This window comes from Daktulosphaira vitifoliae, unplaced genomic scaffold (assembly GCF_025091365.1).
Source record: "Daktulosphaira vitifoliae isolate Bord-2020 unplaced genomic scaffold, ASM2509136v1 Scaffold_2, whole genome shotgun sequence".
Taxonomy (NCBI): domain Eukaryota; kingdom Metazoa; phylum Arthropoda; class Insecta; order Hemiptera; family Phylloxeridae; genus Daktulosphaira; species Daktulosphaira vitifoliae.
The window spans coordinates 27,516,829-27,531,010 of NW_026099573.1; the positions used below are offsets into that span (position 1 = coordinate 27,516,829).

Sequence of the window (14,182 nt, forward strand, 5' to 3'; positions counted from 1 at the left end):
CAATAAATTAAAAAACGGTAGCATATTGGGGTGGCGGCACAGTGGGGTCGTTGCATAGTTGGGTCCAGTATAGATGATATCTGACAGTGATTAAAATCACTATCATAAAAAACGCTTCGATGCAAATCTGTAGATAGTGTTTAATTAAAAAAAAAAATTTGTTAAAATAGCATATTTTTGAATATGGTAGCCATTTGCGCATAGAAGATAGGTCGTCGGGACAAATTTTTTTTTTTCATTTTATAGTACATAAAATAAGCTTTAATTTGATATATGTTTGAAGGACGCAGTATTTCCGGAACATTTTCAAAAATTAAGTTGAAAAAGTTAATTTTTGTAAAAAAGTTACTATTTTAAATTCCCCCCAATAAGCAGGTTAAGTGATAGATTTTCAAAAATATGATATCAAATGAAAGGTAGATATCTAAGGTTTTAGTATAAAAAAAAACTATGTTGATTTGTTGATTTTTCAAAAAGTTGTGGAAGTTTTAAGAAAAAAAAGGAAAAAATTTCGAAAATTAGCGATTTTTAAATTTGTAATTTTTTTGGATATTTCCCCCATTTGCGGGGAACGAGGGAATTTTTTTCAATTTTTAAGGGTAATGTCTTCAACTATATACGATTTGTGATCTTTTGACATATTTTTGAAAGAATTCGGTCCAGCGAGAGCTGAGAAAAAGTGGCAACAGACATTAAAAAAAAAAAAATACATCATAGTAAAATTAATTCCTTCTCCGCTTCACATCGAAGCTAAAAAAAAAAATTTATTAAAATAGCATCTTTTTGAATATGGTAGCCATTTGCGCATAGAAGATAGGTCGTCGGGACAAATTTTTTTTTTCATTTTATAGTACATAAAATAAGCTTTAATTTGATGTATGTTTAAAGGACACAGTATTTCCGGAACATTTTCAAAAGTCAAGTTAAAAAAGATCTATGTTTTTTACAATATTTCAAGTTTTGAACGTCCCCTATATAAGGGGAAATTGTCCAATTTTAATAAAAAAGTAAGTCAAATGAAAGATGTACTTATAATGTATTTAGAAAAAATAAATTTGTGCTAATATATACATTTTTCAAAAAGTTATAGCATTTTTAAGTTGAAAATTTAAAATCGAAAATTTTAACACAAAAATAGTGTTTTTTGAACTACGGCAGCCGTTTAAATGTAGAAGAAAAAGTGTCGGGACAAATTTTTTTTTTTTCATTTTATAGTACATAAAATAATCTTTAATTTGATATATGTTTGAAGGACGCAGTATTCCCGGAACATTTTCAAAAATTAAGTTGAAAAAGTTAATTTTTGTAAAAAAGTTGCTATTTTAAATCCCCCCAGGTTATGTGTTAGATTTTCAAAAAAATGATATCAAATAAAAGGGACATATTTAAGGTTTTAGTATAAAAAAAAATTATGTTGATTTGTTTATTTTTGAAAAAGTTATGGAAGTTTTAAGAAAAAAAAGTGAAATAAATGACAAAATTTACCGATTTTTAAATTTGTAATTTTTTTGAAGGTTTCCCCCATTTATGGAGAACAAGGGAAATTTTTTCAATTTTTAAGGGCAATGTCTTCAACTAGATACAATTTGTGATCCTTTGACGTATCGTTGAAAAAAGTCGGTCCAGTGATATCTGAATAAAAGTAGTAACAGACACAAAAAAAAACACATCATAGTAAAATTAATCTCAGCTTCGCATCGAAGCTAAAAATTGTATTGATCCATATACTTTTACATAAGTTATAGCATTATAAAACTAAAAATATAAAACATAATTTTTTTACAAAAATTATATTATTTTATTAACTTTAATGTTAGTTTTCACTGTGAAAACATACTAAAGTCTGAAATTTTTCTTTTTCTATAATAAAATATATTACATTAGCTTTAATTTAATATATATATAAAAGTGTCATACTTTCCGATACACTTTCAAAAGTTAAGTTGAAAAAATTGTAATTTTAAACCCCCTCTGTGGGCAGGTGAAGGGTCAGATTTATAAAAAATATATAGCAGATGGTAGGTAAAGATATCAAGCATCTATAAAAAAATTAATAATATTCATGTGTTCATTTTTGAAAAAGTTATGGCAGTTTTAAGTAAAAGAAATTGAAAAAATTTCTAAAATAAGCGATTTATAAATTTGAAATTTTTTTAGAGGTTTCCGCCATTTACGGGAAATGAGAGAAATTTTTTTTAATTTTTGATGGTAATGTCTTTGATTAGATATGATTTGTGTTCTTTTGACCTATCATTGAAAGAAATCGGTTCAGCGAGAGCTAAGAAAAAGTAGTAACAGACACAAAAAAAAATAAATAAAAAAACACTTCATAGTAAAACCAATACCTTCTCAGCTTCGCATCAAAGCTAAATAACTCTTCATAGTACAATTAATACCTTCTCAGCTTCAAATCGAAGTAAACAATAATGATTTGAATTTTTCTCAACTCTCTTTATTTTTATACTACGTTTTTTACCTACCTAAAGAAAGAAATACAAATTCTGGTTATGTTTTTAACGTAGAGATAGGCACATTACATACATTACTAATTCTATTTTTGAAAGTTATATAAATTCAGGCGAAGTTGTGTTTTGAAATACAATAAAAAAAGTTAATATTAAGCCGTTGTACGAGTATAAGGTCATATGTATGATGTATTAGTTTCAATGCAAAGCTAAGATTTTTACCATTGTTTTTTTTTTTTTACACAGCAATTAATGGACCGATTTTAATCAACAAAAAATATGAAAATTCTGTTTTAATTTATTATTGGCATCGTTATGAATTTTAAATCACCCAGAACATTTTCGTAGTCCCCTAAAAAATGTAAATTTTGGAGTTTTATATACGTGCCTTTTATTTAATTGTACCTTATGTAATTATGCAATGGACTAACTTGAGGGAGAACTGCGTTTTCCTCTGAGCTTAAAAATATACTAACACTAATTTGTCCCTCAAATTTAAGGTCGCATTCTATCTCAAAATTTGTCTGGATCATTCGTCTGAGTCCTCAATGATCTAGATTTCTTTGTTATATCGTAATAAAATAATATGAAAAGTACAGTTATCAGGCACCTTAAGAAAACATCTAGATTTAAATCACTATATTTATCTTAAGACCATAGTTTAATATTTATCATAAGTTTCTTTTCGTTAAAAATGTTATAAAAAATCAAATTTTTATAGTTTTAATAACATTTTTTAATCAATTATCAAAAAATTAAATTATATATTTTTTTTATAAAACTAATTTTATTCAGATGATTGTAAGATTGCCAACGCTGTTTTTAAAATTAATTACATACTTTACATATCCTTAAAAAATGAAGATAGTAAATAAAAATAGCTATAAAATAAAGATAAAATAAATTTTATGCCATTTCTTCATTATTTTATGGCTGCAAATCTATCCTAAGATTAGGATAGTCAAGAATAATCATTAAAAAAATTAAATACATTAAATTTCAGCGTACTAAAAATTAAGGTATTCTATTAAATAAGTTTTTATTGACACCTGACAATGAAATAAATCACTGTAGTGATATGCCTCAATATGTGTTTAACACAAATAAAAAAAAATGTATCATGCTCCCAAAATTAACATGGTTTTAAAAATTAAAGCCCGACAACTTACAGAGAAAAACTTATTGAAACGTTTTTCTTTTTTTTATTACCTAGTACATTAAATAATAATAATTAAATAATCTGGGTGTTTTAGTTAACATATTATTATGAAATTATTGATAAAAATAATTATAGGGTGACTATGATTAAGTTTAAATGTGAAATGTTTATAGTCGACTAACAAAATGCGGCATATTCTATATTTTAATAAATAAATTGAACCAACAATTCATTGATAACTCAATTATATTAACAATATATTTATTACATTAATATCAATAAGAAAAACTTAATTATAATTTATAATCGCTAAATTTCACTAGATATTATCTTGAAAAAAAGTTGATTTAATAATGATTTACATTTGTATCTTACTTATATCAAACTCTTATATTGTAACATAATGTGTGTTACTAAGAAATATTTGTGTATATTGACTCATACTATTTTTTTAATCAATGCAAAAAATACAAATAATAGTTTATAATTAATATAACTAGTGTATTTATTATAAAAAATAACTACATGCAAATACTTTTGATGTTTTTAAATAATAAAATTATGTTACATATATGCCAAATGTTAATTAAAAAATATACAGAATGATTCATTTATCGTTAACCACTAGATTTCTTCTAAAATAATTATTATTTTAAGAAAAAAATTATTTTTGGCTTATTTAAGTAGCAATTATTTCTTAATTTTTAAATTGTTATACACTTTTTATGTCTATTCGATGAAGAGGTATAGAAGGGTACAAACTTAATTTCATTAAATAGCAACATACATATTAAACTAGTACACCTAATATAAAATTATCCATTTAAGTTAATGTCTGGTCAATAACAACTTTTAAATTAGTAGTTTAGTAGTTATGAATATTTTTATAACTGAGTGGGAAAAGAAAAGCATAATGATAAAAATAGTACAAATGATTATCATTTTAGGAAAAATTAATGGTTAACAATGTTATAATCACTTTGTATATATTTTTTCACTTTTTAAGCAAAAGTGTGATGTGTACAATTTAAAATGCCAAGCAAGATATTTTTAAACGACTAAAACATTCACAACCTGCAGAGTTACAAAAAATAGTTAGGGCGAAAGTTAAAACAAAATTAAAATCGTTATATCTCAATAACTGCTTTATTTATATATATTGCTATTTTATATTGCTCAAAATTTATTTTTCTTTGCTTCTAAAGTTTATTGTACCATAATTGACATAAATTGGTTGGAGCAAAAACTTTGATAATTAATAATCATTTTTTGAGAGAATTTATTTATATTTTAAGCCTCTAAATAGAAGAAAATTTATACAAATTTTTAGTTGAGTTTATCAATTATTACAATTAGCATTGTTACATTACAGAATTTAAAATTTTTTTCAATATTTATACACTCAAATTTAAACATGTGTATTTCAATGCAAACGGTCAGGCTATAAAAAACTTTATAAGATTTGTCTATTGTGCTTATCAAATATGTGATAAGTACTTATTATTATAAATTACATTGAATAGAAATTATTATTTAGGTTATAAAGTTTTAACATCATATATTTTTCAAACTTAATAGATTATAAAAGCTTAATTTACCAATCATTAATATTTTCATTACTTATAATAGTTAATTTATATGTATTACATCAACCTATGTCGGGCAGCTGTTAAAATGGACCTTAGCGATTGGGTCAAAGCAACGCATTAAAAGTCTACTTGTAGAAATTTTTTTAGAAAAAAAACGTTCAAATCCTCATATTCGATATTTTAGAATGCCTGAAAGTTCAAGAATTCTATTTTAAATAGTACATAATTTTATACTACTTAATTTAAAGTTCTCTTAAATTTGGTGATAAAAATGTTTACAGTTATCAATTTAAATGTCATAAAATAACTATTCACAATAATTTTGAATATTCCAAAAGTGTATGTCTAAATATTGTTGTGTAAAAATAATATTATGAGGTATTTAAACGAATACGTTTTGGCTAAATATTTTTCAATTAGCAGATCATTTGCAAAACTTTAACTATTGAATAATTTCAAATTAAATATTAAAAGAGTACATAATATGTAATTTATAGTACATTTCATTGAATTTAACGTGACGTACGCAGGGTTAATTCAAAGGGGACGAAAAATAAATATATATTAATAAGATCATGACATATTTTTTTCACATAAGTCGAAGACTACAACGACTTTAATTCGGGACTATTTGATCATCTAAAAATAAAATCCTCCCTTAACGTACTCAAATAATAATAATCTATTTTGAAACAAATTAAATTTTATGATTTTTTTGGGTCATCATTACATAATTTGAAAAAATACCTAAAGATAGAAAAATAACGAAAAACAATTTATTAGAGCACTTGTTCATGAGGTTATCACAACCCTCTGATATCCCATTCAATATGCCATTGAATATGTATTAAAAACTTTAATTATTGTGAAATTTTAAATACACCTAGTTTAATTTATATGGGAAGGGATTAATAATTTTAAGAGTTTTCCTTAATTCAATAACACCAATTCTAAAGCACTTATTAGATAAGTTGACATTACATTTATTTCTAGTTTCGATGGGTTGCTAAGAAGCTATTGGTTTTATACTACAGTATTTTTTTTTTTTTTTTTTCACTATATACGATTATACCAACCCAACCGATTTTGCTCAAAGATATATTATTGAGAAAAATCGATTTGACGAATCAAAAAATCACTAAACATATCTACTTAAAGTTATTCGCGCCACAATTTTAAAGAACTACCCTCATTCTCATTAAGAAAATATCCCAAAAACTTATAGTTTTTAAAATACAGTAATTTTTATTTCATATTACAATAATTTTCAAAACTGGACAGATTATTGCATAATTTTTATTAATAATAGTTAAGACATTTTCTTTGACGTAAAAATACTTTTTTTGATAATCCAATCATTAATCAAGGAACTGTGAGGTCTTAAAAATCATATCACGATGATTTTCTTTCAATTTTTTACAATGTTAAAAAAACTGACTTTTATATTCCAAAACAAATTAAAGCTTATACAATGTACTTTAAAATGAAAAATAAAACCAACATAGTTGGGCAAGTATATCTAAATAATATCTGACAGTGATTAACATCACTATCATATAAATAATTTAATACAAATATGTCTGGGAATGACGACTTATAGAAGATTTAAGTTTTTATTTAGTAAAGATTCTGGAGCATGTTCAACAAATATATATATAATGAATAGTGTTATTGTTCAAATCCTTTCTGTACTAAAGTTTTCTATTGAATTTTCATTATTATTATATCAAATAAAAGCTTATTATTTTAATAAAATTTGTTAAAATTTCAAGAAAATCTGATATTTTAAGAAAAAGTTATTGCAATTTTAAGTTCATAGAAAAAGTTCTGATTTTTTTCATTTTCAACGGCTACCTAATTTGAGATACTTAATAAAATGTCTAAAATTGAGGGGTTTTTAAATTTTTGGTACTATTGGGTTTAATAGATTAATATCAAACGTATAGATCATCAAAATCTGCCCTGTGAGAGCTATACTATTTATATGAACAGACAAAAAAAAACACATCAATTAATACTTTTTAAGTTACGCAACAAAACTAAAAAAAAAATCCTATTATTAATCGAAATACTAGAAGAAGATACAATATTTATTTTATTTATTTTTATTTTATAATTTCACAGACAGAAGCCCTTTTTACAAATAATACAAGTACATAAATTAGGTAATCGTAACATAGACAAAGATATATACTAAAAATATGTAAATTAATTATTAAATGCAAAGGTAGAAATACAAAATTAAAATGATTTTAATTATTAAACATAAAGAAAAATACAAAAATTAAAATGAAAAATTAGGGGCAACATTGGCATTAGACATAGGACGCCTAAGTGGCTCATTTTTTGCATAAATAGTTAGGTAGTGGGAGACAACAAATGGAACATTATTTCTTGTTGCTCGCTGAGGTACTCTGAAACATATGAGGGACAATAGGGTCGGCGAATCAATATTGCCATTCAATAAACCAATTAATGTATTTAAGAAATTAATTCCTCTACTAACTCTACTAACTCAACTAATGAGGATAGGCCATGCAAATTCGAGACAGGGGCATAATCGTGATTAGGACAGACTATGTTGAGCGAGTAGCTGACAAAGCGTAGGAACTTTCGCTGTACTCGCTCAAGCTGTAGCGAGCCCGAGGCAGTATAAGGATCCCACACTACACTACCATATTCTAGAATAGGTCTGACTATAGAACAGAATAGTGAAAGTCCTTGCTTGAAATCTTTGGCCAAACGCCTTAAATGCTTTACAGCAAACATAATCAATATGAAGCATAGGATCAAGATTATAACTGAACTTAAAGTCTAGATCTGTAATAGAGTTTAACTCACACGAGATATTTACTTCAGTAATATTATAGTGAAACTCAACAGGATGTTTTGTTCTATGATACGTAAAGACCTTGCATTTGGTTAAATTAAATGACAATCCCATTGAGTTTGACCATTCAGATTATCTATTAAGGTCATCCTGTAATTTCAAACAGTCATCAGTCGAGCTTACACGCATAAATAGTTTGATGTCGTCGACAAAACAAAGAAAATGACAATGGTGCCAAACTTTATGCACACAGTTCAAGATTGAGGAAAATAGAATAAGGGACAAGTGACCTCCCTGGGGGGCACCACAAGACGCTAAAAATACATTAGACTTAACGCCGAATACTTTTACCCATTGGTATCGGTCACAAATATAGGAACTAATCCAAGATAGTAGTGGTTCACCAAAACCATATTGTCTAAGAACAGTAATAAGGGTCGTATGATCTACAGAGTCAAATGCTTATCAATATCATATCAAAATCTTTTTTTTTTCAATTTTTATAATAATCCATAAAAAAATATTCCTTCTTCATGTCTACATATCTACGGGTAAAGTTAATACAATGTACTTCATGATGAAAAAAGAATAATATTATTATTAGTTGAACAAATAATACTAATCTAAAATAATTTCTCAATTCCATAGATTCTCGCTGTATTTAAATTTTTTATTTGTAAACTTAATAAGACAAATAAACAATTAGAAAAGAGTAAATTGATGAAATTATGTTTTAAGGCGTTTTAAAATACATATTTTATAACTATGCTCAATAAAGCGACAAACTAACTATTTAGTCCCAACTCTAATATCTAGTCAAATTCATTAAATAAATGTAGTTAAATATTTATTATACTAAGTTCAACTATATGAATAGTTTTCCTAACAATATAATTGAGTTGTTGATATATAAAAAATAATATTCAAATAAGCCAACATTATGGTTTGTTTAAAGCACTGTTTTTTCTTCAATTGTCCTTCATATTTAATTATAATTCTTCAAATTATCCTTTGATGTTGCAAATACCAAATTTAATCACGAAACTGATTGACTATAAGATTCGACAAAGTGGACACACAGTGTCCAAAAGTCTATCAATAATATTTAAAACAAATTTTAAAAGTTAATTTTTGTAATTTATAAATAGTTTGTTTGCTTCTTAAAATTTTAACTTTAACTAATTTTCTTATATCTAAAAAAAATTATTTTGAGAATAAGTTATGATTGAGTTTCGTCCTTTTTATTATGATTATAATTTTTTTTTATGTTTATATAACAATATTAAAAGTATTTATCTCTTCAACATCTTTTTAATACAATATTTAGAATTTAGAAATTAACATCAAAATTTTATCTTCAAATTTCAAAAACATTAAAACTTTTTATATAAAATGAAAAAAAGAAAAAGTATATTTATACATACATAACATATGTATATAAATATAAAATACTCTACAATTTAAATTGATCTATATTCATATAATTTAGAATATATGTTAAATAATCAAAAATATTCTTATTAGGGGTACACAGTTGCAATTTGAACTAAAATTTAAGGGAGGGGTGAATTAATATTGTTCATTAGTAAAAAATATTTGTTTCCAACAATATATTAACTTTTACGTGACTATCATTAGAGGAATTATGTTGGGCTAAGCCTTTCAAACATTTAGAAAATTTTATATTTTGTGTTATATAAATATATTAAGGTGGAAAATAATCTTAAAATATATTATATTATAACATCTGATTTAAATGGATACTTTTCCCCCGAAATCTTCTCAGGACACGCTCAAGTAGGAAGGATTTTCAAGCATATATTTTTTTTGGGCACGTTCGAAAATTAAAGTCTGCGCATAACTATGAAAGTATGACAATCTTTTTGCGCGGATATTAGAGCAAAACTTTTAGGTGATACAGTAACACAGCTGATTGAACTCGCATGATAAAATTAAAAGATCTGCAATGTTGAAAAAAATTTTATATCACATGGAAAATTTCCGACACACGGCAAAATCTCGAAGAGCGCACGACTTGGGTGCTCGCGGTTATTTACACGGACTTTTTAATTTTCCCAGTACATTTCGTTCGATATTGAAAGTTGTGTACATAAACCCGAAGTACGGAGCTTCATTAAAGTTCCGAAGTGTGTGGTGCGGCGTACCAGCGAATTTTATAACGAATATTTATGAGCAGGCATTTTGTTGGGAGATCGCGTAAAATTGAAATTAAGTGCGGCGGCGCGAGGGAAATCATGACCGGGCGCACTCTGGACGCCGGCTAAACACGCCGGGCCGGCAACGAACGTGTCGATGGACTTTGCGTAAGGAGGCGGTGTTGTCGCATGTGATGCGCGTGCCTGCGCGCCCCCCCTCGCGTTAGGTAAGGCGTGTCTGGTCGCGATCCGCCCGTCTTGCGAGGCGAGGCGTTGCCCTCGTGAGCGCCGCCTGTACTCGCGGCCGGCCGGCCGGCAAGCCGTTCGTGCCAACAGGTGGCGCTGCAGTCGCCGTGGGCGGCCGCCGCCATCGTTGAACCAAGACTCCGCCAGTTTGTGAGCGCCGTTCGTCGTCCACCGTACGTGGTGCGTTATATCGTCCGTATTGTGCGTACGTTTTTTTATATTTCACGCTCGCCCGTAAACAAAAAAAAAAATTTTTTTTTTTTTTGGTTTAATTCGTTTTTGATCTGTGCGTTTAACGAACACTTTTGTCCGTACATCATTTCGCGACCAGAAAATGTCGGATTACCGTCGGCCGAGTCCGGCCGCGCCTTTGCCATACAATTGTTGCTAGACACACAACTGGATAGTGACCGCTGTCATCTCATCGCAACACAGCTGACCATTAACGATTTTAGTGTTAATTATTTTCCTACTAAACAAAATTTTCAATCTACACGTTAACGATTTGTCGATATAACTTACCACGATTTGCTCCAACGTGGTGCCTGTACATAAATAGAATACAGTGATAACGATTCAATTAAATTTGTTGCCCAAGTCTAAAAATAACGGCTTTTGCGCTCACTATTCATAACTAGTGTTTATCTTTGAATGCTAATAACGAAACTCTCATGTTATCATCTCACGATTAGGTTTTTTCTTTACACGCCGAAACAGCTGTGAACACAATATTGTACTAACAAGAGCCGCAACAGCAGCTCATAAAATTCATTTACAAGCGTCTTTACACGTTCGCGAGATACTCGAATACCAGAAAAATTCACAAATGGCTGCTCATCAGCCTGCGACCACACAAAGAGTAAGTACATTTAAAAAAAACATACTTATTCAAATTGTTTAAGTCATGTGCGAGAAGGTTAATTAACACTGATAACGTAGTAAGCAGGTAATCGCACACGGCATGAGTACTTAAATAGGAACCATAATGTGTTTTAGTGCGTATTTTAGCTGAACAAAAAAGCAATAGATAACTTACTGCAAATCGCCGTCGAATCGTGATTTATCGCTGGAAACTAAAATTCGTCCCGCACATCTCCTAAAATATACGTTATCAATAGCTTACTTAATATTGCTAATGATAGGAATAACAATAGACACCTTTAAATAATCATTATGTTACAGTAACATTGTGCACCGCTTATTGTAGAGAAATTTATTTTATAGCACAATATGCGGTGCGCTTTGCTGTGGTTATTCTAGTGGTTCAAATAAGTTATAAAAGTATCTTCCCCTCACTGAGCCTTTATTTTTATGGCACCATTTTGCGTGTAATCTATTCTGGGTGCTATATAATACAAATTATGTTATAGTTTTGGACAATTAGGTTAACTTTTATGGACTCTCATAAGAATCAATTATTTTTCACTGATAATCCTGTTATACTAACGATCATTCATACTATATTTCCAGTCTCGAATTTTATCAAAAAATCATTATGATATACTTTTTAATTTAATATTTTGACGAAGTTACATTTTTATACAACGCTGAAATACTGTTGTTTATATATTAGAAATAAATGTCACGTGCATTTTTTTATCTTATTCAGCATAGTATCACATATCGATAGATTTTCACTTTTATTGTCTAAGTTCAGTATCACCTCAAGAAATATTACGTAGAGAATTTATATTTCATCAAAATTATCAGTAAAAGATAAGCTCTATTATTAGTATTCAGAAGTTGTCTTCAATTTATTTAGGCTACATTTTTTCTCTAGATTAAAAATTTCTAATGAATAATTTTGACGATTCTTTGTATAAAACATTATGTCTAATCTCTTGATATACTTGGTTAAGATTAAAATAAAAAATCAATTATTTTCTTTCCTATTTTTTTTTTTTTTTTTTTTTTCATTGCAGTTTTGTTTGTAATGATGTCATTAAGTGATCGATTAAATTTCTTGATAGTGATGCATCAGAATCAATTGTAATTGCACGTAAAGTGAGTCCAACATGCGCAAAAAGAAAGTATAACGTTTGCATAAAATATGTGTCACCTAGTTTACAAATATTCTTTTGATATATCTATGATATTTACATATGTTCTGTGGAGCCATTGAGATTATACTTATCAGTATTGTGGATCTTGAATAATGGTTTTCAATAGCCATTCTATCTTGATTTGTCGGATGATCATTAAAATAAAAATTATATGAAAATATATTATAGAAGTAATCTATTAAAATATACTATTTGAGAGAAGGTGACTATTTTTGATGTTTTTACTAAAAAATGTGGATACTTTGTAGTGACGTTTTCAATTAAATTAAGTCATTTCAATTTTTCTAAGCTATTTTTTCCCACTTTTAACTTGTATGTAGCTTATCTAACTAATTCTTCTAGTTTTCTATTGATATATAATGATATACGAGTGTTAGTGTTATATATGTAGTGTATTTTATGTAATAAATTAAAACATCGTGAACTCCGATATAATTGGTGATTAATCTGAGATCATATGATTTATTATTTGTATATATACAAAGTCAGTTTTTATTATTAGTATTATATTAAATATACTTAACTATTTATACATAGCTCTATGTATTTATATACATTTCAAGTTTCAGTAAAAATGATATAGGTATTATCATGAAAACTTATAATGTTTATCATTTTATTTTCAAAGTTATTGGATTAATTTCAAAATTTATGAATCGTTAGTTTTATCTTATTTAAATGTTTTAGCTAAATTGTTCACTCTAGTTGCATTGTTTTGAGTGCAAATGTATAAGGCGCCTAAATCACAAACATTTTAATTTAACATTTTTAAAGTTAAAATTGTAAATTAAACAACTTGTTAATATTGAATATACTTTTTCAAGATTCTAACTTTTTAATTATTTATATTATTTCCGAAATAAATATCTATATTTTACTCAGACATTTTTTCAATTATGAATTTACTACTTCCAATTACTTTTTAAACTGGTATCCATTTACCAGAAGCGATTATATAAGACTTTTAGGTGACAATGAAACTCTCTGAATAGATTCTGCGACCATCTTAATCTAAATTTTTCTTAAACCTTAGTTTTAAGAGTCCAATATTTTTACTTAAATGATCAATAAATATGTATGCCATATCCTTCTACTAAATATACTTACTAAATCTCCTCTGCTTTTTATTAAATCACTAATAGTGGCAAAGAAATATTTTAATTCTTCATTTAAAAATTTTACTATTTTTATGACATTCCAGGTCGAAGTCTTGTTCATTATATATCCAGGGTGATTGATTAAGGATAAATCACTTATTTTCTTGGATGCTATTAAACATTTTAAATTTTCGTAAAGGAAAAATCATTTGAATCAAAATACTCTTCTACTATTTTTTCATTTCTTCAGGAATAAAATACCTAAATTTTCATTTTTTTAATGGAAACCAAACCCCCAATTTTTTGTTAAGAGATATGTTAGACAAAAACATTCTAAACAATTTTATTCATACAATATTTTTATCTGATGAACTATTCATCTGTTAAAGCATTTTATTACATAGAGTAAATATATAACGCGGTTAGCTACAGCTCATACTTCACCTGTGATACATACCCTCTCATTGTATTAGAATGCTTATAATACGATTAGTATTTATTTCAAGTTGTTATAGATCAAACAAAACTTTTTGTGAAAAAGAATTTAAAAATAGCTTTTTTGGAAAAAAAATGTTTT

General features: G+C 27.1%; 1 protein-coding gene across 1 annotated transcript in view; it reads left to right on the plus strand.

The window, feature by feature from the left end:
- Positions 1-10,582: 10,582 nt before the first annotated feature.
- LOC126898716 (homeobox protein Meis1-like) overlaps positions 10,583-14,182 on the plus strand; it is a gene marked incomplete in the record, with an annotated part of 51,369 nt that continues 47,769 nt past the window's right edge. The window contains 1 exon segment of the mRNA XM_050673017.1: positions 10,583-11,304. Coding sequence (XP_050528974.1) covers positions 11,272-11,304 — 33 coding nt within the window.